A 27,508-nucleotide genomic window follows, 5' to 3' on the forward strand; every position below is an offset into this window, starting at 1 on the left:
TGAGGCGTTTACTGACAGACGGAGAGTGCGGTTCTAAGCTGTGTATTTCTGACTGTGAGGAATCTCCATGGAAACGGGAAGAAGACGATGAAACCAGTAGAGAAACCAGTAGAGAAACCAGTAGAGAAACCAGTATCACTCTGAATAACGAGTTATCTGTTCATGAGACGTTTTGTGTCTCAGTATTTGCTGTAACCATCAAACGTTACAAACGGAAACACGTCGTGTTGTTTCTGGTTCTGTTGGTTTTCTTTATTTCTGCCATATTGGTTCTTTTATTCTTATTCTTTGACTTTTGTGATATTAAATGATATTTAGTGCTTCACAGTTTACTCTCAGGATCCAAACAGATCTATGAACTGCTGCTTCCTTTATCTGTTCATCCACAAGAGAAGGTCAGGGGAGGTTTTCCAGGTTTTCCAGGTAGTGGTTGTACATATATTTCTGATCCAGGACAGAACAGTGAACTTTAACCTGATCTCCACCACGATCAGAGTTAATAATCACCAGAAAACATCTGCGGTTAACGTCTGATATTAAATGATATTTAGTGCTAATAAAACTCACAGCCTTCCTTCGTCTCTCAGGATCCAAACAGATCTATGAACTGCTGCTAATAATTTATTGTATAAATATGTTCATTTACAGCAAATTGCAGATGACATCTAGAATGTATAACTTAGTTAATATAAAAGATGCTTTTATTGTGAAAAGTAAGACTCCAGTCAACGCAGTTCTGATTGCAGTTGCAACGCTTCACCGATTTTTTCCACCAGTGTACTTTTTGAGTTAATAATCATCATAAAAAACATCTGGTTTAATAATCTGGATTCAAATATTCAGTTCTTCCACCTGGACACCAGAGATCAGGCCGACCTCTGACCTCTGCCCCAACCCTCCAGAGTCACATAAAGCCGGTTCCAAAGTGGGCCTTCCAGCAGCTGCAGAACATTTCCAGGACTACTGTGGTTCTAAGTCCAGTCTCTGTCTGCAGGGTTTGATGAGCCTCAGGGACAAAACGGCTTCATGACCTCCTGCTGTGGGTCGGTTCTCAGAGCCTTCATGACCTCATTATTCTGATCAGGTGCTGCAGCAGAATAACGTCCAGGACTGGAGTTGGACCCCTGCTGCTGCTAGTAGACGGGTTCTGAACCGGATCTGAACAGAACCACAACCAGGAGGGGCCGCTGCTGCTTCCTGCTGGTCACTGACTGCACCTTCACCTCCTGTTTCCATGGAAACCAAGAGGGATGGACTTATTAGACCAATCATGCAGCTAATTAAATTAATGAAAGAATCTCCAGGTGGGTCGAAGCTGCAGAGCGACCCAGAAGACAAAAACAGCCGGTTCTGGTTCTGGAAGTCCGAGGAGCTCCATGACCCGATCATCTTCAGATAAACATTAAATCCTGTTCACTGCAGGAAGCAGAACAGTAAGTGGCTACGACACAGGGCGCCGCGCTGCAGGGGGCGCCAACTCATTTAATGAATCTGTTTTAATAAAAGGGATCAAACTGATCAGTTTTTTATAGAATCAGATTCTCAGTAATATTTCAAGTCGAGCGACTTGACAGAAAGTAAACGCTGAGTTTCAGATTAACGGTTAAATAATGACAAGATGTTTGATCAGAAAACAGCAAAAATCCTGAGAGAGTCGGAGGAGAATAAACCGCCTGAAACTGATGAGCAATCCGTCGCTCAGACCGTTTCCTGCTTCCTGTTGGCCGGCTCGCCACGCTGCCTCCACTTCCTCCACTTCCTCCTGGGAGACGCTCGCCGCTCATTCATCTGTCAGCTAGCTGCTAGCTCAAAACCATTAGCTGCTAGCTGCTGCTAGCACCCTCCAACACAAACAGCTTGGCTGTTTAGTGGTGATTAGCTTCAAGCAACTAGTATTGATTGGTTATTGGTCCTGGTGGTGAAATTTCAATCATTTCTCCTTCTCTCTGCTCAGACTTTGGTTTCCTACTGATAATAAAGTTCAGATTTTTCTATTTTTCATCCATCCATTTCCTGTTCACCCTAATGGTGTCAGGAGGGTTGCTGGTTCCTCTCCAGCTGCGTCCCGGGCGAGAGGCGGGGTCACGGGGTCACCCTGGACAGGTCGCCAGTCTGTCGCAGGGCAACACAGAGACACACAACCATTCACACACACACCTTAGAGAGACCAATTAACCTGACAGTCATGTTTTTGGACTGTGGGAGGAAGCTGGAGAACCCGGAGAGAACCCACCATGCACAGGGAGAACATGCAAACTCCATGCAGAAAGACCCCGGGCTGGGAATCGAACCCAGGACCTTCATTTTAAACATTTGCCACATTTTATATTATAATGATGATCAATAACTGATGGATATTATAAAATATTTAGAAACAACATTTCCCCACATAAACCAAAAATAATCAGTGAATAATAAGAATCCTGTTTATCATTCAGTGAGTTAGAAAACAAGTCATCACTTGATTAATAAACTTATCAGATAATTAATGAAAAAGTTCAGTAGTTTCACAGACGGAAAAAGATTTGAACACCAAATAATTTTGTTTATAGCAGAAAAACAAACTAGTTTTTTTGTCTGAGCTCTGAACATCCATCCATCATCCATCATCCATCCATCATCCATCCATCATCCATCCATCATCCATCCATCATCCATCCATAGTGAAGCGGCGTTGCAGAGATAGCTGCATCGTCTTCCTGCTCTCAAGTTAACCCTGGTTTGATCTCATGTTGTTTATTTTCAGCCAAGGTCAGCAGCAGCTCCAGCAAATCAGGAATCAATACAGTTAAAAGAAGCGCTGAGAATCTAAATGGGAACGTCTGGATTAGCATAAAGAGATTAAACATGGCCGCCTGCTTCTGCAGCTGTTCCTGCTACAGCTACAGCAGCTACAGCTACAGCAGCTACAGCTACAGCAGCTACAGCTACAGCAGCTAAAGCTCTATTAGCTGCAGCACTGACTGCTGCTGCAACCATCATATCCCAGCAATACTTGATTAACATGGAGCAGCAAGAAGGAAGTTGCTGGAATAATCCACCATTTCCTCCATCAAACAGAGCTGGCAGATTAAACCCAAACCCAGATTAGCTCGGCTCACCGTTGATCCATCGGGCCTCCGGGTCGTGCACCCTGAACTCTGGTCTGAACAGATCCTCCACGGTCAGCTTGGTGTCGCTGCCAGCTTGGCTATCGACTGAAAACACAAACACAAAGGACTGGTTTCACTTTCCACTCTTTATCCAGTTATATACAGTTAAATACAGTTTGTTTCTAATTAAACATCCATAAGTTAGCTGCCTCTGTTTGCCACAGAGGTCAAAGTTCCAGCAGTCGGTCACACACTCTGTCCTCTCCCTGAGGCTGGCAAAGAGCGATCCAATCAGGAGCCTGAAAACAACCTGCAGGACTTCAGCTTCCTGTCATCATCGTCTCTCAGGCCTCTGGTTGGTTTGGAAACAAGTTTTCATCAGTAAATAAAATCTAACTAACTCAGGTAAAGACTTTTAACCAGCTCTATTGGCAGCATGACTATAAACCAGAACTAATAATATAGGAGAATTAAAGTGACAAACTATGGAATGTATGAATATAAAATAACACACAGGACTCGGATTCTTCACTGCTCCGGTTGAGCGGGAAGAGATTTAATTGTAATTAATCACAGAACAGAATCTCTAACAAATATCCAAAACCTGCCAGCTCTTACTGGATGCATCACTTTTTATGGGGTTCCATCTCCACTGGTGTGTGTTGGAACATTTGGACCAATAGCATTGCTTCCCTTCCCCTGCTAGTTATTCTGCCTCAGTTTGTACTAAATGTGTTTCAGGCCTTCCAGGAAGCGGTTTTGGACTTCCTGGAAATCAAAATCTGCTCCATCTCAGCGGCGCCAAAGAACAAATTTGTCAAGTTGTTGTTCGTTATCTGTCCAAATATAAAATCCTTCTGACTCCAGTTGGTTCTGGCCGCTCAGAGTGACCTGACCCGGTGCCAAACAGCCTGAAAACATACAATCACTAACAGTGACGTCAGTAATGCGTTAATTTGTAACGCGTTACTGACGTCGGACCACTTTTTTCAGTAACCAGTAATCTAACATGTTGCTATTTCAAATCCAGTAGTCAGACTACAGTTACTTATAAAAATCACTGTGCGTTACTATCTTCTTTTGTTATTTAATCGTATTTCCTCTACTCGTCTTGTCGAGTGACCGACGTCTCTATGCAACAGAAATGTAAACAATGGAGGGAGATGCGTGTTTTGTTGGTGGAAAAACTGGAACTATTTTGAGTTTCTGTCTCCAAGTCCGATTATTATAAGCGGTTTTGGGCTTCATTTTTTAAAGTCGCTTGCAGATTTAATGAGTTGCTGGTTGCGCCTTTTTGGGCTCGATTTTGAACTTGAAGTTGCTCATTTGGGTTTGGAAATAAGCAGAGACTCATAATAAATCCCAGAATTTGTCCGTCATTAAGGTAGTTTTATTCAGTCTCTCCTTGTCCATCATTTCCAGGATGATCCGTCCCGCTGTGTCTTTGTTAATGTCAAGTTAATTTATTACCTCTGAATGACGTCGAGCTTCGCGTTGCGCTCCAGAAAACTGCAAACATCGAAACCAATATGAACAGCGCAATAAACGTGAAACTGTAACACAGAACCTGGAGGCTGGAGGACGAGGGGGGGCTTTAAAATCCTTCTTAGAGGTTTCCAGACAACAGTGGACCACACAATTTACTCACGTTTTTTTGTTTTTCTACAATCTCCTCTTCAGTTCAACCTTATCAGTGGAGACACATTGTTGATGTTACCATTATAAAATAGCTGACAAAAAAGTTTTGGCAAAGCTCAATGTGATTTTCACAGTAGGTGGAGCGTTGTTGTTAGCAGCTGCTGAAAGTAACTAAAAAGTTACTTTTAATGTAACTTAGTTACTTTCCAAATCAAGTAGTCAGTAATATAACTAAGTTACTTTTTCAAGGAGTAATCAGTAGTCCGATTAAAGTTACTTTTTCAAAGTAACTATGTCATCACTGATCACTAATAATCACCAATATTATCACAGCAATATTCAACTAATCTGGACTAATAACTTCTAGAATATGAGATTTGACCATTAATATAACATAAAACTAGTATTTTTGCTCATAATTGTAAATACTGGTACAAATCAAACAAAGATTTTTCATCATGGCGGGAAAAGGCCTGAAACACTTTCAGCTTTTATTCTGAAGAGCTGCGTCTCAACGGGCCGGCTGCAGAACCGGCAGCCCAGAGGTCAGCCTGGAGGTCAGCCAAAGGTCAGCCAGAGGTCAGACCAGAGGTCAGCCATGTTGGCTCTGCTTGCTAATGCTGCACAGCAGGTTTGTTTATGGCTCAATTAAAGTCCAACCAGATGTGACAAATTCAGCAGGGAACTGGGAGACTTTATGTCTCAATCAAACCGATTGATCCTGAATCAAACCGATTGATCCTGAATCAAACCGATTGACTGTAAAGCAGCATAAAAACAGACATCTGTTAGCTGTTTGAAACTAAATAATCTCTGGGATAAAAATCTGATCCTCAGAAACCTGGAATCAATAACTGATTTAAGGTCAATAAGTTTAGATGAAGCAGCTGTTTAACACTACTCTGGTAACTTTATCTAACAGGTTTGAGTTCTGAATCAATAAAACATTTGAAATGTCAGGTTGTTCTGACTATCTGTGCTACCTCGTCAGATTTTCCTACCATAGCTCAGATAGAAAGCTCAGTGTGTCTGTCCGTGCTACCCGTCTAAAACTGCTCTACCGCCATGTTTACAAACTAAAACTATAACGGCTTCCATCCATCCATCCATCCTTCCATCCATCCATCCATCCTTCCATCCATCCATCCATCCATCCATCCATCCATCCATCCATCCATCCATCCATCCATTTTCTTTACGCCCTTCATCCCTATCGGGGTCAGGAGGGTTGCTGGTTCCTCTCCAGCTATGTTCAGGGCGAGAGGCGGGGTCACGGGGTCACGGGTCACCCTGGACAGGTCACCAGTCTGTCGCAGGGCAACACAGAGACACACAACCATTCACACCTAGGGAGAATTTAGAGACCAATTAACCTGACAGTCATGTTTTTGGACTGTGGGAGGAAGCCGGAGAACCCGGAGAGAACCCACCATGCACAGGGAGAACATGCAAACTCCATGCAGAAAGACCCCGGGCCGGGAATCGAACCCAGGACCTTCTTGCTGCAAGGCAACAGCTCTACCCACTGCACCACTGTGCAGCCCACTATAATGGCTTGTTAATGTTAAATATATTGAATAACATGATCTGAGTTATCCAACATGAAGTAGAAGCTTAGGAGTTACGGTTAGCTTAGCATCGGAACAATTTCTGACGAAACCACAAGAACATCACTTCCTGTATCTGAACATCCTACCTGTTAAAAATATCTAATTACAGAAATGTTTGCAAGAATAAAACAGCATCAGGCATGGAAACAGGAGTCAGCAGAACCTGAGACTGTTAGAACACCGGGTCAGAACCGGGTCAGAACCAGCTCTTACCTGGGCTGAGCAGGATGACGGACATGGTGATGAGGGAGCAGACCACCAGTATGACCAGTAGAGCGATGGCGATGCCTTTCCAGTTCCTCTGAGGAGGGCTGACCGCACCCAGGTCCTGAAACAGGAGAACCACAGTTACTCTGCAGAACCGGACCGGAACCAGGACCAGGACCAGGACCAGAACCAGAACCAGAACCAGAACCAGAACCAGAACCAGGACCAGGACACTAGGACCAGGACTAGAACCAGGACCAGGACCAGAACCAGAACCAGAACCAGGACCAGGACCAGAACCAGAACCAGGACCAGGACACTAGGAACACAGAACACTAGGACCAGGACTAGAACCAGGACCAGAACCAGGACCAGAACCAGGACCAGGACCAGGACCAGGACCAGGACACTAGGACCAGGACCAGAACCAGAACCAGGACCAGGACCAGGACCAGAACCAGGACCAGAACCAGAACCAGGACCAGGGCCAGAACCAGGACACTAGGACCAGGACCAGAACCAGAACCAGGACCAGGACCAGGACCAGAACCAGGACCAGAACCAGAACCAGGACCAGAACCAGGACCAGGACCAGGACCAGAACCAGAACCAGAACCAGGACCAGGACCAGGACCAGGACACTAGGACCAGGACCAGAACCAGAACCAGGACCAGGACCAGGACCAGAACCAGGACCAGAACCAGAACCAGGACCAGGGCCAGAACCAGGACACTAGGACCAGGACCAGAACCAGAACCAGAACCAGGACCAGGACCAGGACCAGGACACTAGGACCAGAACCAGAACCAGAACCAGGACCAGAACCAGGACACTAGGACCAGGACCAGAACCAGAACCAGAACCAGAACCAGGACCAGAACCAGAACCAGGACCAGGACACTAGGACCAGAACCAGAACCAGGACCAGAACCAGAACCAGAACCAGAACCAGGACCAGGACCAGAACCAGGACCAGAACCAGAACCAGGACCAGGGCCAGAACCAGGACACTAGGACCAGGACCAGAACCAGAACCAGGACCAGGACCAGAACCAGGACCAGAACCAGAACCAGAACCAGAACCAGAACCAGAACCAGAACCAGGACACTAGGACCAGGACCAGAACCAGAACCAGAACCAGGACCAGGACCAGGACACTAGGACTAGGACCAGGACCAGAACCAGAACCAGAACCAGAACCAGGACCAGAACCAGAACCAGGACCAGGACACTAGGACCAGAACCAGAACCAGGACCAGAACCAGAACACTAGGACCAGGACCAGGACCGGGACCAGAACCAGAACCAGAACCAGAACCAGAACCAGAACCAGAACCAGGACCAGGACACTAGGACCAGGACCAGAACCAGGACCGGGACCAGGACCAGGACCGGGACCAGGACCAGGACCGGGTCGCCTCTGTTAGCTCAGGTAATCCTGATCATATTTTGTTTGACAGTTGAATGAAAAGTTCCTATTTTATCATCATCTGTTCAGTGATTGGATGGTTCAAAGTCTCCTGGTGACATCATAATGTACAGCGTTGTCATGGTAACTGATCTAATTATTTATCATAGGAAGAGTCCAAGCACTGAACCCTGGGGAACGCCATGCTGGGAATGGACTGGTCCCAGAATGGACTGGTCCCAGAACAGACTGGTCCCAGAATGGACTGGTCCCAGAACGGACTGGTCCCAGAACGGACTGGTCCCAGAACGGACTGGTCCCAGAACGGACTGGTCCCAGAACGGACTGGTCCCAGAACGGACTGGTCCCAGAACGGACTGGTCCCAGAACGGACTGGTCCCAGAGTCCAGTCATCACACTTCAGGATGTTTAATGCAGCCAGACTATGAAACTCATAAAGAGAAATAAACAACAGAAAACAGCCACTGGAAGCCAAATATGAGCAGAAATGATGATAAACTGACCCAATAAAGAAGTGATGGGAAGACCAACTGGTTTCACCAAACCAGCTGCTGAAATGATCTGGTCCTCCAGTAGAGCCTCAGGAACAGATCAATGCTGGAGGGAATCAGCGATCAGAGACAAACTCAAACTACTGAACGTTACAGCAGCATATTTTACCTCTGAATTACATATTGATAGGGAAACGTTTGGTTGTTAAAATCTGCTGGATGTCCCGGTGTTACAGTTCCTCCTGCAACTCTCTTCAGATCTTTGGTTCCAGCTGTTCTGGGCTCATTTTTCTCTTTTATGTGATAATTTCCTGCCTGAACTTTATTCTGACGTTTCCAGCTGATAAATGTGTAGCCAGACTCTGATATTTAATTATCCCCCAGAGCTGCAGGAGCCGCCTCTCCCCAGCCGTCATTCACTCCTTCACCCACTCCACGAAGCGCCGCATCAGTCTGGCCGACCGGACCCCCAGCAGCGAGTCGACTTCCTGGACGTTAGAAAAGTCCGGTCCAGCTACTTCCACCAGCCGTCGCAGGGTCATTGTTCCGGACCTGGACAGCACGCCAGGAAGGCCCGGCACGGTGCTGTCGCAGACGTCCAGTCTCTAAAAGTCGATGCAGAGAATCATGGTTTTGACCTGTGCAGTTTAAAAAAGGCACAGGGTTTAAAAACTCTCTGGTAAAACTCAGGCAACCCTTTTAACTTTAAAAAACTAAAATCAGTTCAAAACAAATCAGCATCCAGCCCCAGAAAGTTTAAACATCTGAGAAAACAGCTGGCCACGTCTCTCCATACAGGGGATCCTGTCAGGTACTTCTGGAGGAACTGCAATCTAAATGCAGCCGTTCTGCTGGCCAGGTGGACGAGGCCCTGACCCCTCCTCTCTTGGTAAAACCAAGACAGACTGCGGCACCCAGTGTAGACCGTTCCAAAACAAGTTGACCATCTCTGATTGGATGTTGACCAGTAATCCAGATGGTGGGTCTAAAACGGACAGTTTGTTTCACAGCTGTGAAGCAACAAGGTTGTTTAAAACCAGCACCCTGCCCTATAAGACATTTGTAAATGCAGCCGCTTCCATTTTGACATCTTGTTTTTAATCTTTTGCTCAATGTCTTCCCAGTTCCTACTCACGACATGTTTACTGCCTAAAAACACACCCAGATATTTAAAACCATCTTTCCTCCATAAAAGACCCTGAGGGAGAACTGGGAGCCCGTCGGACCCCTCGCCGACGGCCACAGCTTGGCTTTTTCCCCAGTTCACCCTCGCAGCAGACAGAGTGGAAAACCTTTCAGTTAAAACAGTGACATCTTGTTGATTTTTTATAAAAACAACAACATCGTCAGCGTAGGCAGATAAAACCATATTGTTTTTAAAACCAGGTAAAACCAGACCATGAACACTCAAGTGTATTTTCTGGAGGAGTTCCAGGGAGATTGTATAGAGCATCCCAGAGAGCAAACGCCTCTACACACCCTAAAAGGAGCAAACAGGCTACTGTCGATCTTCAGCACACTCTCAATGTCACTGTACAGAACCTGGATCTTGGCGATAAGACCCTCGCCGAACACAAACCTCCTCATGGTTTCCCAGAGGAAGCCATGTTCAAATGCCTTTTCTTGATCTAGTGAAATCAAGCCAGTTTGTAAACCCAATGAACCAGAGACCTCCAAAACATCCCGAATTAGGTAGATGTTATCTACCATGGACCTGCTGGGAACACAATAGGTCTGATCCCGGTGGATGACCTGCTCCATAGTCCTTCCCAGCCTACTGGCCTTGGAGACGATCTTGTAGTCGGTGCAGAGGAGGGACACGGGGCGCCAGTTCTTGATGTCCTGCAGGTTTCCCTTTTTAGCAGCAAAAGGTGATGACTGCCCTGCGGCAGGACAAGGGAAGTGAACCAGTAAGCAGGCTCTCGTTATAAATGTCGAGCAGGTCTTGGGCCAGAAGATCCCAGGAGGCCTTGTAGAACCTGCATGCTGAGGAGGGCTGTGTGGAGCTCCTGGAGCCCCAGGGGGCGCTCCAGCTCGGTGTTGGTCTCCTCGGAGACCTGAGGTAGTTTGTCATAGAAGTCCTTCAACAGTTCCTCGTTCTCTTTATATTCGCTGTGGAACAGAGAACGGTAAAACTCCACAGCCCTCCTCCTGATCTGCCCTGGCTCACAAGAGTGGATCTGCTTCCTCTCCAAGCTGAAGAAGAAGCTAGAGGGAGCATCCATCTGTGATGTTCTGGATCTGGGACCTGAACAATGCGCCTTGGACTTTATGCCAAAAATGTCAGTTTGAACATTGTTTATTATTGTGTATGCTTTTTGCATATGTAAATATTTTCTTAGCAATGAGGCTTTATTTTAATATGTTTTTTTGTAGAAAAGCGCCACCTAAAGGACATAACTGAAAATCTATGAAAAGTGCTGTCACTTAGTTCGGATAGGGTTGGGGTTGGGGTTGGGGTTGGGGTTGGGGTAGGGTTGGGGATGTGTTGTGGTCAACTGAGCTCTACAGTTTTTCACCATTAAAATGTGGAATGCTGTGCAAGATTAAAGAGTTCTTATGTAATGTCGAAGAAAAGAAAAGTTCGTTGTTCATCAGAGTTTGTGTGGACTAGTAAGTACTTTTTTAACGCACAAGAGAATATCATCGAACAGAAACGCGTCAGCTAAGAGCTAAGCTAACAAACGTCAACAAAGAAAGAAAACTGAAGCTGGTTGAACAATATAGTGGCTTTACACCAGAACCAACAAGCAGCCACTACAATAATAATAATAATAATAAAGTTCTGCTGTGCATCATTTTACTCAAAATAGTTTTCTTGCTTTGGACATTATTTTCTTTAATCTAAAAATTTCCGTATCTGTAAAACCTGATGCCTGTTTGTTCCTGATGTGATATCTTGCGGAGAAATAAAATAACCTCAAATCAGGAAAGTAACTTTCAATCTTTACGCCTCTCAATCCTTTAGTTTGTCATAAAAACGTTCTGTAGGACATCAAGGTTCTTTAATACTAGTTTGTGACACAGATGCCTCCCTGGTGTCAGAGAACCAGCTCTGATTGTCGCTGCTGTCTGACACCGCTTTCCTATTTGCAGCCAGCTGGCCTGCACAGCAGCCACCACCTTCCTCTTTTTGCTGCTCCTCTTTGTCGGAGAGGAGCAGCTCCATCTCCTCCTCTGTCTCACCCTCCACTCCAACGCCCAAAAAAGACTCTGCGCTGTTCTTCCTTCATTCTGTCCGTCTACCTCCACCTCTCCTCTCCCTCCCTGATCTCCACACACTAAATGCTCCTCATCGCCCTTCACCTCCTCCTGTTCTCCCTGCACATGGTCTTTCTCCTCCTCTACACTTCTACCCTAACCCACCATGCCCCCATCCATACCCACACACACTCATTTCCAAAGCTCTCTCACTCTCAACTATACCTTTAACCTCCTCCTCCACCACCGCAGGCTCCCCCCAGCAGCAGTAGGCTCCTCCGCCGCCCTACCCTCACCAGGTGGGTCTCCTACCTGCTCAGCGGGGGGTAGGGGTGCTGAGGAGGTAGCAGGTGGAGCCGGCCCGGCCCCGTCAGGACACATTTTCACAACGTGTCCCTCTTGACCGCACCCAAAGCACTTCATGTTGGACAATGTTGCACAAAGGACGTCGTCAAAATCATCTAATCTAACATGAAACTGTAAGTTGAATTCTTCGTCTCTCTTGTTCAACAACATGAACAGTTGTCTCCTGTGGGAGACCACATGTTTCAATAAAGGTGATTTACTGCCAGACGGAACGGTTTTAATCTGAGACCACCTTAACATGCCTAGACAACTCTTACGAAAGGAGGCACGTTTGACAGAGTTATCTTTGTTGCCAGTAGTGTTAGCAGTGAAACTTGCAGAAACAAGCCGTTGACAGAAACGCCTCCTTCCACTAACTGTTGAGCCTGTTCCGCTTTCTCCACAAACAACACCACCGCTCCATTCATACGTGCAACAATCTTAATTATGAAAAACATGAGAAACAATCAGGAATCCTGTGAGTTTATTGGGCTGCTGATCCTCCTCTCCTCATTATAATGTTGAGGTTGAAATCAGAGCAAAATCTGCAGCAGCCAATCCTCCAGTGCTTGTCTCAGAGATAATCTGTGACCTTTGACCTATCAGTTGGAGATAAAAGGTGAGAGACACCAGCTGGTCAATCAGGTTGACTGGAGACAGCGATCTGATCTAAAGCTCAGGATGATTAATCCATCCGTCCAGAGTTATTACACCAGCTGGCCTGTAGGAGGCGCAGTAGTCAGTGGATAATATTTCCTCACATTTTCCAGGCTCTGTTTCATTTCCTCTATATTTCGCTCTGGATTATGAAGCTGCTCATTTAAAGCTAATTTTCTCCACAAAAACAGAAAAACAAACGAAGCTGTAGAGCTGAATCCAGATCGATCCTTCAGCTGAAGTTTATATCATATTCACTGAAGCATCATCAGGTCTGCTGCACAGTATGCAGATATTAAAGCTTTCATAAATCTACACTGGGTCAACACTAGTGCACAAAGATTATTGTAAAACATTATAAACTTAAACACAGGAAGCTAAAAATATCTAATAATTCAAGTTGAGGAGCCAAAACTGAAAGAATTCCTGCATAACGTTTGGGACAACTTCAACATCAGGGCAGGTAAATAATATTAGAGTTTAGTAAATCATGTGTTTGCTGTAGTTATATTTCTTTTGCAACGTTTCCTTTATTGTTTACAGTTTGCAGTTCTGTGCAACTCTTTGTCTCAGGTCTTCATGTTTTACAGTGTTTTAGGAATAAACTTAGTTTGTTGTAGAATCAAACTCAGACATGCTTACATTAGCACTGTGAGGCTAACATTAGCACTGTGAGGCTAACATTAGAATATTAATGATGATATTAGAGATCAGAATAAACCGGATTAAATCAGATGAAAGCTTCTAGTGATAAAAACCCAGTTGGATTTGTCGCATCGTTCATCTTTTCTCGTGAAAATTCCTATTAATAACATTAAAACATCCCAAAACGAAATCTTTCTTCAAAATGTCTGAAAAATATCAATAAATTTTAAATCCACTGAGTTGAGATCAGCAACAAAATGATTTCAATATGGCAACGGTCAGAGCAACTACCAGGGCAACTATCAGAGCAACTACCAGGGCAACTGTCAGAGCAACTACCAGGGCAACTATCAGAGCAACTATCAGGGCAACTGTCAGAGCAACTATCTTCCGTCTGATTGCTCCATCAGCTGTTAGCTTCCTGCTATGAGCATTAGCTGCAGCTGAGCGGCGCCCCCTGTCGGTCAGACTGCAGGTTGGACTCTGCGCCCTGCTCTTCATCACTCCTCTTCATCACCCCCTCAGCTGCTGCAACTTCACTCCGCTCTTCATCTTCTTCATCATCATCATCATCATCATCCGCACAGAAAGCCCAAACGCGACTCAGACACGCCGGTTCTGTTGGACCCAAACGCGACTCAGACACGCCGGTTCTGTTGGACCCAAACGCGACTCAGACACGCCGGTTCTGTTGGACCCAAACGCGACTCAGACCTGCCGGTTGTGTTGGACCGGACGAGTTCTGGACCTGAAATCAGGAGCAGCGGCGGCTCACCTCATCCTGCTGCGGCTGGTTCGGTCTCTGGTTCTGCTGCTCCTTGGTGGCGGTCATGGTGCCCCTGCTGTCCACAACCCGGTCCAATTCCAAAGCGAACCTACTAGAACCGACGGAGAACCGACCCGGTTCGGTTCCGCTGCGGAATCCGAAACAGAAACGTCACGACTGGAGATGATGCGTGGAGGAGAACCTGGTCAGAACCGGAGCAGAACCGGGCTGAGCGCCTCCTCCTCCGGAGACTTTCAGACGCGCTGGTTCCGGACAAACAGAACCGAGACGCTCTCAGAGAGTAGCGGAGGTTCTGCTGCGATCCGGCTGATGTTCTGGAGGACGCAGCCTGAGAGGAGGAAGAGGAGGAGGTGATGAAGGGTCAGAGGGAGGGGCGGGCTGCAGCTTCTCAGGATGAACGGTTCTGATGGAGTCGTAAAGAACCCGCTTGGTTCTGACAGGTTCGGTACCACCAATCCCAGACAATCCGCCAGTTAAACAGCTTTAAAAAGTCCGGGGCTCATCACAACCAGAACCAGAACTAAAACCTGAACTGAGATCCAAAGACCTGAGGCAGGAATCCCCAGTCTGGAATCACAAATCAATAAATACGTATCGATAAATGAGGTTCTGTTCAGAATGACGTCATTAATGAGACAGACAAGAAATCACACGTGAAATATACCGATATTGATCTTTGACCTTTAATATTTATAATTAGAGGATCAGGATGAAGGACAGAAAAGCAGAAGGAATTACTTTCTACAGTAAAAGTGTTTTCTATATTTAAGATTAAAATGTATTTGATACAAAACTGATTTTAAAAAAGTGGTTTTATATTTAAATTCACATGAAAAATTTATTTTAGTCTGTATACGTTAGCAGCTGTAGCTACACCGTTAGCAGCTATAGATGCATCGTTAGCAGCTATAGATGCATCGTTAGCAGCTATAGATGCATCGTTAGCAGCTGTAGCTACACCGTTAGCAGCTATAGATGCATCGTTAGCAGCTGTAGCTACACCGTTAGCAGCTGTAGCTACACCGTTAGCAGCTATAGATGCATCGTTAGCAGCTATAGATGCATCGTTAGCAGCTGTAGCTACACCGTTAGCAGCTATAGATGCATCGTTAGCAGCTGTAGCTACTAGGTTAGCATCTATAGCTACACCGTTAGCAGCTACTGCTGCTAACTTAGTGCAGCTGCTAACGGTGCATCTGTAGCTGCTAACCTAGTAGCTATAGCTGCTAACGGTGCATCTGTAGCTGCTAACCTAGTAGCTATAGCTGCTAACGGCGCATCTGTAGCTGCTAACCTAGTAGCTATAGCTGCTAACGGAGCATCTGTAGCTGCTAACCTAGTAGCTATAGCTGCTAACGGCGCATCTGTAGCTGCTAACCTAGTAGCTATAGCTGCTAACGGTGCATCTGTAGCTGCTAACCTAGTAGCTATAGCTGCTAACGGTGCATCTGTAGCTGCTCCATTAGCATTAGAAGCTCTGTTCACCGGAGCATTCAGACCAAACGGTCTATTAAAACCCAAGTGTTTTCAGCTTAGTTTCGTTAGCTGGAGGTTTTGAGGCGCTAGCAGAGTATCGCCTCCTGGACAGCGGCGGTTCTCCTCATCAGGCCTTCTGAGGGCCGGAGGCTGAGTGGAGCTTCAGCCCGTATCTTCAGCAGCCAGACACGGATCGATGGTTTCTATCTGATTCCAACGCTGCTGAATTACTGAGCTTGTTAGGATTACAGAGTGGAACGGCTCACACACAGTCAGGCGACGCCGCAGCAAACGCTCAGTAGGTCAACAAAGTGGTTCTCAAACATTTTAATGATAATGGAGGGCAGCAGAGAAAACAAAGCAGTATTTACTCAAAGATAAAAGCATTTCTGCTGTCAGTTTCATCATCTTCGTATTTCATGACAGAAAACGTTCAACTCTCAAACGATGCACAAAGTAAAACAAACTCCTGAAATTCATGGTATCTATAGAAATATTCTGATAACCAGAAATGGGCTGTCAAAATAAAAGCTGTCCTTAAAACTCCTGCTTTGAATCTTCATGTTGCCTCTTTCTCATTGTTGCTTTTCCTTGTTGCTAAATAAAGCATGAGTCGTTTTACCAGCAATAATGTTTCCAATTAACTGAAGCGACAGCGATGCATCAGGAGGAACAACTCAGTCACACCAGAAAAAGTTAAATATTTAACTAGCTAACTAAATATAAAAATATGTAGTTCCAAGCTCTGAGCTCTATATTTAGCTTCATTACTCAATATTTATAAAAAAAAATATGACTTTGAAAAATAAATCCTCATTTATTTCTCTACTGACAGACTAAATAATCCAAATTATTTTTGTTAACATTTCCCTTGTAAATTTAAAACAGCAGCCTATACAAAGCATCAGAGTATAACAGGGTGGAGAACAGAGGAAATAAAACCACAAGCAGAGAAATCATCATAAACCAGCTGAAGTCCAGATTTCTGTCTCTCTTCATATCTCTCACAGGCGTTAAAGTGGAACGCTGCAGCGGCGCTGGAGAACCGTTTGGATCATAATAAAGAATCTAATTGATTTGTGTAAATCCATTCAGAGGAGAGCAGCCATTAATCTGATAAGAAGGAAGAATTCATTTCATAGCAGCAGTCAGACCTGCAGCTACGACTCTCCCTCATCTGAGTCGTTCAAAGAGCCTGATAACAACATGCTAACAACCTGATAACAACATGCTAACAACCTGATAACAACCAGATATCACCTGATAACAACATGCTAACAACCTGATAACAACCAGATATCACCTGATAACAACATGCTAACAACCTGATAACGTGCTAACAACCGGTTGCAACATGCTAACAACTCCAGACCAACATGCTAACAACCTGCTAATAACCCGATAACACCATGCTAACAACCTGATAGCAATTTGATACCAACCTGCTAGCAGCATGCTAACAACCTGCTAACAACAAACTAACACCCTGATATTAACCTAACAACATGCTAACCTCATAACAACATGCTAACAACCAGATAACAACTTGCTAACAATATGATAACCCGCTAACAACATTATAACCTGCTAACAAACTGCAATACAATGATCCTTCCCCCTGAAGCGTACAGCTCAAACCAGGCCCCATTTACGGCCAGACGACCTTCGACCCCTGGGACCAGGTTCTGTTTCCTCTCCCCTCCAGGTAATCTCAGATTACTGGAGCCCTGCTGCGATTGGGCAGAGACACGAAGAGGACCACAGCTTGGACTCCGACCTGAACCAGAGAGAAGCAGAGAATAAACCGTTCCTGCTCTGCATGTCAGCCGGTACTAAAGAGGCCTGTGAAGACTAAACAGAACTACGTTCACATGATGACGTTGTTGCTCATTTTTGACTTTACAAACAGAGGAAAGGCAACAAGGGACACTCAGAGAAACTTTAAAGCAAAGTTCTTATGATCTGCATTCATAATCTGGGGAGTCGTCATCTGGTCCGTCTGGATCCATTTGGGAGTTGGGAAGCGCCGCTTCCCAACTCCATTCTCCTCCAGTCAGGACACTAAACGGCCGACTGGATCCGTTTGGGCCTGACGGCCGTCTGCCAAGCTGCAAGACTCAAACAGAACGACTGACAGCAGGAGAAGCTACTGCTTCCAGCACAAACACAGAAACACCGGCGAGAAGCTCCAAACAGGAAGAAGATACAAACAGGAAGAAGATACAAACAGGAAGAAGATACAAACAGGAAGCAGACACAAACAGGAAGAAGATACAAACAGGAAGAAGATACAAACAGGAAGACGATACAAACAGGAAGAAGATACAAACAGGAAGCAGACACAAACAGGAAGACGATACAAACAGGAAGACGATACAAACAGGAAGACGATACAAACAGGAAGCAGACACAAACAGGAAGACGATACAAACAGGAAGACGATACAAACAGGAAGACGATACAAACAGGAAGCAGACACAAACAGGAAGACGATACAAACAGGAAGCAGACACAAACAGGAAGACGATACAAACAGGAAGAAGATACAAACAGGAAGAAGATACAAACAGGAAGAAGACCCAAACAGGAAGCAGACACAAACAAGAAGCAGACACAAACAAGAAGCAGACACAAACAGGAAGAAGGTACAAACAGGAAGAAGATACAAACTGGAAGAAGATACAAACAGGAAGCAGACACTATCAGGAAGAATTATGGTTACCCGTAACCGTTAGCATCGATGCTCTGAAGAAGTCAATTGACTTCATATTTACGGAAGTCGAAACGTTGAAGTCTGACATGAAAGCTATGAGCTCCATATCCGAGAACACTGTACAGAAACTATCTGAAGTAGAAATGAGAATAAATGAAACGGAGCGATATCAACGTAGATGGAATTTAAGGCTACACGGAATCCCAGAGGATAAACATGAGAACATCAGGAAGCAGACACAAACAGGAAGACGATACAAACAGGAAGAAGACCCAAACAGGAAGCAGACACAATCAGGAAGAAGACCCAAACAGGAAGAAGGTACAAACAGGAAGAAGATACAAACAGGAAGCAGACACAAACAGGAAGAAGACCCAAACAGGAAGAAGACACAAACAGGAAGAAGATACAAACAGGAAGCAGACACAATCAGGAAGAAGACCCAAACAGGAAGAAGGTACAAACAGGAAGCAGACACTATGAGGAAATGTCTGCTTGTTAATGTTCATGTTTAAATCCACCATTCAGGATCTGAAGATTGTTTTCTGTGTTCACTTCTATATTGTCCCTTTCAATCTTCTCATTAAATTCCAGGGGTTTAAGAGAAAATGTTAAAAGAAAAGCTTTATTTTTATTTGCAGAACAACAAAAGTCTGATTTTTGTTTTTTTCAAGAATCACAGTGTAAGAAATGATGCATCCTTTTGGAAAACTCAATGGGGAAATGATTTATGGTTTTCTCATGGTTCAGAAAGGTCAGCAGGGGTCACTATTTTAAAAAACAACTTTAATGGTTCTGTTCTTCATTCAAAGTGACCCTAATGGCCAATATATAATATTGATCCTGAATGTCAACATCAACATTATCCTTGTTGCCAATGTATATGGATATAATTCAAAACCTGAAAATGATTTTTACTTGATGGATTAGAATCTAGTTTTCTACACTGGTTATCAAAATACCCAAATGGTTTTAATGGGAGGGGATTTCAACATTGTTTGAATCGTTCCTTAGATCGATGGATCCGAGTTTTAATAACATTTCTTCTGTTAACTTTATACAAACATTTCATCTCAGATACATGGAGAGGAAAAAATCCAATTTCTAGAGATTATACCTGGTCTAATAAGAATCACACGTTAATGTCTCGCATAGATTACTGGTTAGTTTCTGATTACTTGGATAAGAATAACGTTAATCCTAGAATATTAATAACACCTTTAACTGATCATAAAGTGATATCGTTGATTGCCTCATTCAGTTCTCACATTTATCCCACATTCAAAAGTTATTATTAAAAACTTAACAATTCTATCTTAAAAAATGAGTTAATAATTGATAAAGTCAAATTATTAATAAACCATTTCTGGAAAAAAGCCTTAATTGATAATAATTTCCCTAGAAATTGGGAACTCCTTAAATTTGAGGTTTCACAATATTTCAGAGAGTTTGGTGCCTCTTTATCTAAATCTTAATCTAAATATACAGAAGGAAAGCAGAGGGGCCTTTGTGAGGTCGAGAGGAAAATGGCTGGAGAACAAAACATTGAATATTTATTTAATTAGAAAAAAACAAATTCAATTCAAAAACTTAACATGAACAACTTTATCACGGATGATCCCAAAACTATAGCAAAGTATTGCTCCACTTTTTACAGTGAGTTGTATGAATCACAATACAATAAATCTGAATCTGAACATTTCTTTACATATTTTACTGAAACTAAATCAATTAATGATGACCAAAGAGATTTATGTGATAGTCCCCTTTCTCCTGCTGAAGTCCTGTCTGCCATCAAGAACCTAAAACCCAGTAAATCTCCAGGAGTTGATGGCCAAACTTCACATTTCTACATCTCCTTTGCAGATCAACTGGCCCTGTTCCTCCACCGGCTGTTTGCAGAAAACATCCATAACCAAACTCTTCCTCCTACTCTTCCTCAAGGCCTCCTGACTTTAACTCCCAAACCTGAAAAAACCCTTCTGATCGATAACTGATCGTCCGATCTGCCTTCTTAACAACGACTATAAAATACTGACTCAAATTTTTGCGATGAGGATGAAAATTGTTCTTAACTTTATAATTGATGAAACTAAAATGGTTTCATGACACAAAGCTAACAACAGCTAACAACATCAGGCTGGTGTTGGATCTGATTGACTGCAGATTTGTGTCATGATGACAACCTTATATTATTTTTAGATTTCCATAAAGCTTTTGACACCATTGAACATAATTTTATTTTCCAAACATTAGAGAAATTTGGTTTTGGCCCTTCCTTTTGTGCAGCAATCAAAACCTTGTATAAAAATGATAATTGTTCAATCAAACTTCATACTGGAATCTCTCCAGATTTGATCTGAAGCGAGGAATCAGGCAAGGTTGTGTCTCCGTACCTCTTTCTGATCTGCTCTCAATTACTTACAGGTTTCATTAAACTCAACCATTTAAAAGGTATCACTATTGCTGAAACAGAGATTATAATTAGTCAATTAGCTGATGATGCCACTTTATTCCTAAAAGATGCTTCTCAGGTTTCTTTAGCAATTAATACAGTTGATCAATTTTCTAGAGCGTCTGGACTCTACCTTAACATTAGTAAATGTGAACTTTTAGCCCTTAAAAACTGTAAAACATCCTCCATTTATAATATTCCTGTAAAAGACTCTGTCACTGATCTCAGCATAAAGATCAACAAAGATCAAATCTCTAGAAATGATCTGAATTTTAACTCTATTATAGAAAATGTACAAAAGAAACTCAATTCTTGGCTCCAAAGAGATTTATCAATTCAAGGAAGAATTTTATTATCAAAAGCAGAAGGTATTTCCTGTTTAACTTATCCAGCTTTGTCTCTTTCTGTAAATAAACAAACATCTGACATCATTGATAAAATGCTTTACAGATTTGTATAGAAAAATAGAATTCATTATATCAGAAAATCAGTTTTAATGAACTCATTTCAACTCTGTGGCCTCAATTTTCTGGATTTTTCAACCTTAAACAACACATTCAAAATAAAATGGATTAAACAGTTTATTAAAAATTCATCTTCAATCTGGAATTTTATACCAAACTATTTATTCTCAAAACTTGGTGGCCTTAATTTTATTCTTCTTTGCAACTACAACATTGAAAAACTCCCTATAAAGTTTTCTAATTTCCACAAACAAATGCTTCTTTCCTGGTCTCTAATTTACAAACACAATTTTTCGCCCCATCGATATCATATTTGGAACAATGGAGATATTCTGTACAAACATAAATCTTTGTTCTTGGAAAATTGGTTTGAACGTGGAATCATTTTAGTTCAGCAGATTTCAGTCCTGATGGCGTCTTAATGTCTTATTGTGAACTTGTAGAAAAGTTTGGTCTCCCCATCCCTCCTAAAGAATATGCTCTTGTTTTTGATGCCATCCCGTCTGGTGTCATAATGCTTTTTAAATCTTCTGTATCTTCTGTTCTGACTCCACCGGGTCTGGACCTGCTGACACTGATGTTGGTCAAATCTGTTTTTCTACAAAGTGAAGAACAACCGTGATGTTTGTGCCTTATTCCAGAAGGACATTGTCTCTGCTCCAAATGCTATCTCTTATTGGAATAACTTTGCCTCCAACCTGGACTGGGAAAAAATCTGGTGTCTTCCATCTAAATATTAGATTATTAATAAGATCAAAGAAGTATCTTTTAAGATGATCCATCGTTTTTATCCCTGTAAATTTTTCCTTCAATACAAAAAAGACATTGACACAAACTGTTCATTCTGCCGACTCATGAAGAAAATCTCTGTCGTTTATTCTGGTCGTGTAATTTATCATATATTTTCTGACAAGATATTTGTACGTTTATTTCCCAAACAATTCTTGTTGGCTTTTCTCTTAACTATATAAATGTGTTGTTTGGATTCTTCTCTTATCCCACTACTAAAACTAAACATTTTTATATTATCAATCTAATAATCTAATAATCTAATAATCTAATAATCAATCTATGTTGCCCAGAAAAACCTCTGGTGAAGGACTTTTTGGGCTTGATTGATTCATTCCATTTCACACAATCTGTGGTTGGGCCAACGCATTTAAAGGGACATACTCTGGATTTGGTATTATCACATGGGCTTTGTTTGGATATCATTGAAATCCTTCAGACATGTATTTCTGATCATTTGCCTGTTTTATTTTCTGTTAATATTTCATCTTCTGTGGATACAAACAACACAAAACCTCTACCTTCTCGTACTATAAACTCTGAAACTGCTCTTCAACTAAATGCAATCCTTGCTAATACTACATTCCCTACTGATAGCAATCTTGATAATGAAACTCTTATCCTAAATTTTAACAATGCATGTTCAAATGCTCTAAACACAGTAGCACCCTTGAAAACCATAAAAATTACAAAAAAGAAACTTTTAGAACCGTGGCTTAATGAAACCACTCGTGCACTCAGACGGGATTGTAGGCGAGCTGAGAGGAGGTGGAAAAAAGATAAATTGAAAGTTTCATATGAAATATTGAAAGACAGTTTATTTAATTATCAGAATAATGTCAAATTAGCAAAATCTAAATATTTAATTAATCTTGTAGCTTCAAATAAGCACAGGCCTCAAGTCCTTTTTAATGTCCTAGATAGGATTGTTAATCCCTCGACTACATCTGGCCCTTTAGCCTCTGCTGAACTTTGTGAGGCTTTTTCTAAGTTTTTCATAGAAAAAATTGTAGCTCTTAGAAGCTCGAATACCCTATTAGTTTTAGATTTCCAAGAAATGCCACAATGCACAGCTGTTCTGGAGCATTTTCAGCCAGTTTCTTTAGATGAACTCACTTCAGTAATTAAGTATCTGCGGCCATCAAATTATCCTTTGGATTGTCTACCTACTCGTCTGATAAAAGACGTTTTTCTTACTTCTGGCCTATATATCTTAATGGTGATAAATGCCTCATTGCAGTCAGGTTGTGTCCCATCAATACTTAAACATGCTGTCGTTAAACCCCATCTTAAAAAACCCAATCTAGACTCAAGTGTACTGGCAAATTTTAGGCCCATTTCAAAACTCCCTTTTTTATCTAAGGTCCTTGAAAAATTAGTTCTTATTCAGCTTGAAATGTTTTTAAAAGACAATAATATAACTGAGAAATTTCAGTCTGGGTTTAAAGTTGCTCATAGCACTGAAACAGCTTTGCTTCGAGTGTATAATGATCTTCTTTTAACAGTTGATTCAGGCAATGTCGCAGTTTTATTACTTTTAGATCTGAGCGCAGCATTTGACACTGTAGATCATCAGATTCTCTTACATAGATTAAAATATTGTGTTGGCCTGAGAGGCCCGGTACTTCAATGGTTTAAGTCTTATTTAGAAAACAGAACTTTCTCAGTTCACTTAGACCAATGTTGTTCTGGGGCTAAACCTTTAAAGTACGGTGTCCCCCAAGGCTCAATTTTAGGTCCCATTTTGTTTATTTTGTATCTATTACCTCTTGGTCAGATTTTCCATAGGTTTAATGTTTCATTTCATTGCTTTGCAGATGATGTCCAGATTTATATGCCCCTCAAACTACAAAATGGCAAAAGTGAATCTCTTCAACTATTGAACAATTGTTTAACAGAAGTCAAATCTTGGATGGAACAAAACTTTCTTCACCTCAATCAAAGTAAAACACAAGTTATACTATTTGGTCAGAGTCTTCACACAACAGATCCAGATCTGATTCTTGGTTCTTTAGCTCGGTTTTGTCAGACCTCTGCTAGGAATCTTGGTTTTACTTTTGATAGTTGTTTAAAGCTAGATAAACAAGTTAGCTCTGTCGTTAGATCAAGTTTTTATCACCTGCGTATTTTAGCTAAAGTTAAATCTTATTTTTGTTTAAAAGACTTTGAAGGACTTATCCATGCCTTCATCACATCTCGTTTGGATTATTGCAATTCATTATATAGAGGCCTGGATAAATCACAAATGCAGGAACTTCAAATGATCCAGAAAGCATCAGCACAGCTTCTTACAGGAACCAGGAAGCGTGACCATATAAGGGCAATACTGGCCTCTTTACACTGGCTGCCCTATCGAATAGATTTTAAGAATCTTTTATTAACTTATAAAGTTTTTAATAGATTAGCTCCTCCTTATCTTCAGGACCTTTTGAAATTTCAGTCTGTGTCCAGAACCCTACGATCTAATAATCAGCTTTTACTGACAGTTCCTCGGACCCGACTTAAGAGGAAAGGAGATCGGGCTTTTTCTGCTGTTGCTCCTTCTCTATGGAACAATCTACCTCTCCAAATTAGATCTGCCCACAGCCTGGATCATTTTAAATCGCTTCTTAAAACTCATTTTTATTCCTTGGCATTTAATTGAACTAGTGTTTGATACTTTGTTTTTATTCATTTGTGTTGTTGTCACTCTTGTACAGCACTTTGGTGCAGTTCTATGCCTGTTTTAAAGTGCTATATAAATAAATTTGACATTGACAATTTTATTAGTCGCCAAATATCATATACATAAGTCTAAACTTTCAAATCAGAAACCTCGCTTTGCAGCCTTTAGAGAGGAATTCAAACAATATATTAGATCTCTCTGATATTCAAAAGATAGAAAAGCCATTAAGACAATAGATCTGTGCTCTTACTTTAATATCTTTCTGAGTTAACTTTTTATTTATTTATTTGCTTTTTGATTTGTTTGTGCTTGATATGTAACACCCTGGCATTACTGTCTGTTTTATTACTCATTTGTGTTGTTAATTTTGCTTGTTTGTAAACCCCTTTATTATCAATAAAAAAATAAAAGACCCAAACAGGAAGCAGATACAAACAGGAAGCAGATACAAACAGGAAGCAGATACAAACAGGAAGCAGATACAAACAGGAAGCAGATACAAACAGGAAGCAGACCTCTGCTTTCATGGCAATGTAAGTCAACTTTATTTATATAGCACCTTTGAGCCAATTCAAAGTGTTTGTACAAAAAACATTAAAAACTCCATTAGTGCTTCATTTCTAGCGGATTGTCACAATATATCAGAGGAACTAACAGGTTCATGTCATCAACTGGGAGGAGGTTACTGGTTTCTCAGTCACAAACTGGTTGAAAACCTGAGGCCAGCAGGTGTCAGTCAGTTATGGTAGATCTGACCTTTGACCTCAATATGAGAAGCTACAGACTGACAGGAGGAACCAAAGAGCTCTGGAAAGGAAAAGGAAAATCTTCTGAAGCTGGAATATAATTCATTTAATCTCACATAATTATCGCAGTAGAAGCCATTTGTTTGTTAAAATTTAATGAAATCTATTTGTTTTATGTGATGTTTGTTGTGAATGATGTAAACTCACAAATGAACGAGATAATTAGTCCAACGTTTAGAAACTACAGCGGCTGTAATGAACCACAGCAAAGGTAAACAAAGGTAAAATAACCCGAACAGGTGATCAACTCAAAACCACTCCTACCTTTTTACTCTCTCTCTTTGTAGTTTAAACACACCTGTTACCATGGCAACCGCCTGCGTCCCGCAAGACGAGTAAAGATTACGTTAAAAACAAAACATTCAAATTAGCTCCGCTATAGGACAAACACTTCTCCCTGGTCCAGTCATGTGTCTCCTTGGGTTCACACCCAGACATCTGGACACTCACAAAGAAACTGTTCAATTTCTACTGATGTTGGCCAGAAAATCAATAATGCTTAAATGGGTTGGTTCTGATGCCCCTTCGATCCAGATATGGAAAAATTTACTTTCTGAAGTTATTGTATTAGAGAGATTGAGATATTGTATGAAGGAGAAATTTTATGTTTTAAAAAAAGATGGGAACGTATTCTTGAATACTTCAACATTTCAAAAATAAAAAACCAGTAATGAGAATCTGAATGACTTGTATGTATAAATTGGTTGTTTCTCATATGAAGCTGGAATTTATGTACATGCCTCCGTTTTTGATTTTGTCTTGTTTTCTGTATCTGTGCTGTATAAGTATTGCCCTGTTAATGTTATTTTCTTTTTTGTTTTTGTATAAACGTTCAAAAATACCTAATAAACATAATTCATAAAAAAATTTTAGAAAAACCCAAAACATTCAGTCCGTTAAGATATAATCAAGTTTATTTCTGGATTATTAATCGTTGGTTCCCTGAACACAGCGATGGTTGATTGACCAGCTGTACTTGGTGCTAGAGAGGCTAACAGGAGGAACAGTTTAGTCCAAAACCTTTTCTGCTAAAATAAAATCTTCAGTGTGAGTCAGATACACGTTGCATATTGATCTGTTTAGCTAACATAAGACTGTAGCAGACAGGCTACAAGGTGTATCAGTGCTGCCATTATGCTGTACTTAGCTAACAGGAAGCTGTTTGTGAGACGGCCAATCAGGTGACCAGTAGAATGGGCATCAGCCAATGAAAAGCAGCCCTCTGGTAAGGTGCATGACGATCAAACTACAGTCAGGACGCTTCCTGCTGCAGACTGCAGATTAACTGCTTTCTGCTCCAGCTCCAACTCTGAACCAGGTTGGTTTGGTTCAGCTGGACCTCTGGTTCTGAAGGGTCAGTCAAGCACTGCTGTCTTCCTGCTGCTGGCCTTCATCAGGACAGGATCATCCTCAGCATTCAGTCCAGCTCTAAAGCTACAGCTCCTCTCAGCTGATCTACAGACGATTCCGGAACCTGGAGCCCAAAGCTAACCTAATGCTAGCATAAAACTAGCCCAAAGCTAACTTAAAGCAATTCCAAAGCTAACCTGGAGCTAGCCTGAAGCTAACTTGAAGATAGCTTCAGGTTAGCTATCTTCAGCTTAGCTAACCTTAGCTTCAGAACTGGTTCTGGTGCTGAAGCTAACCAGAACCAGGATGTCTGAGTTAAACCAGGTTAATCTGACATGTTTTAGTTTGCAGCTTCACTCTGACTTTAAATCTTGTAAAATGAGACATTGACCAATATGTATATGTAATATGTATCTGATGATGCGGTGAGTCGCGGCGGAGCGGCTTCAGGACGTTACAGTCTGATCTGAATGTGAATGCAGCTTTTTGTGTTTCTGCTGCTGGAAGGAGACGGAGACGCCGACCGGCCGACTGAATGCAGAACAGAAAGCCTGATAAAGCCGCCTTTGTCCGGCAGAACCCGGCCCGGTCCGACACTGCTGCTGCTGACAGCTTAACCAATGAGAGTCGACTGCAGACCGAACCAGGAAGTTTTGCAGTGAAACTTAAACTTCATAAAGATGGTG

General features: G+C 42.2%; 1 protein-coding gene across 2 annotated transcripts in view; it reads right to left on the reverse strand.

Moving 5' to 3' along the window:
• LOC122840296 (inactive dipeptidyl peptidase 10-like) overlaps positions 1-27,508 on the reverse strand; it is an 85,699-nt gene that overhangs the window by 31,004 nt on the left and 27,187 nt on the right. Inside the window, exons 1-3 of one of the 2 annotated variants that reach the window (XM_044132569.1) lie at positions 14,093-14,956; positions 6,554-6,668; positions 3,102-3,197 (exon numbers count right to left, since the gene is read on the reverse strand). In XM_044132569.1, coding sequence (XP_043988504.1) covers positions 3,102-3,197; positions 6,554-6,668; positions 14,093-14,149 — 268 coding nt within the window. In that variant the 5' untranslated portion in view covers positions 14,150-14,956. Of the gene's footprint in view, positions 1-3,101; positions 3,198-6,553; positions 6,669-14,092; positions 14,957-27,508 lie in introns of those variants that run through there. The other variant, XM_044132568.1, reaches the window with a different exon arrangement.

Source organism: Gambusia affinis, linkage group LG11, assembly GCF_019740435.1.
Source record: "Gambusia affinis linkage group LG11, SWU_Gaff_1.0, whole genome shotgun sequence".
NCBI lineage: Eukaryota > Metazoa > Chordata > Actinopteri > Cyprinodontiformes > Poeciliidae > Gambusia > Gambusia affinis.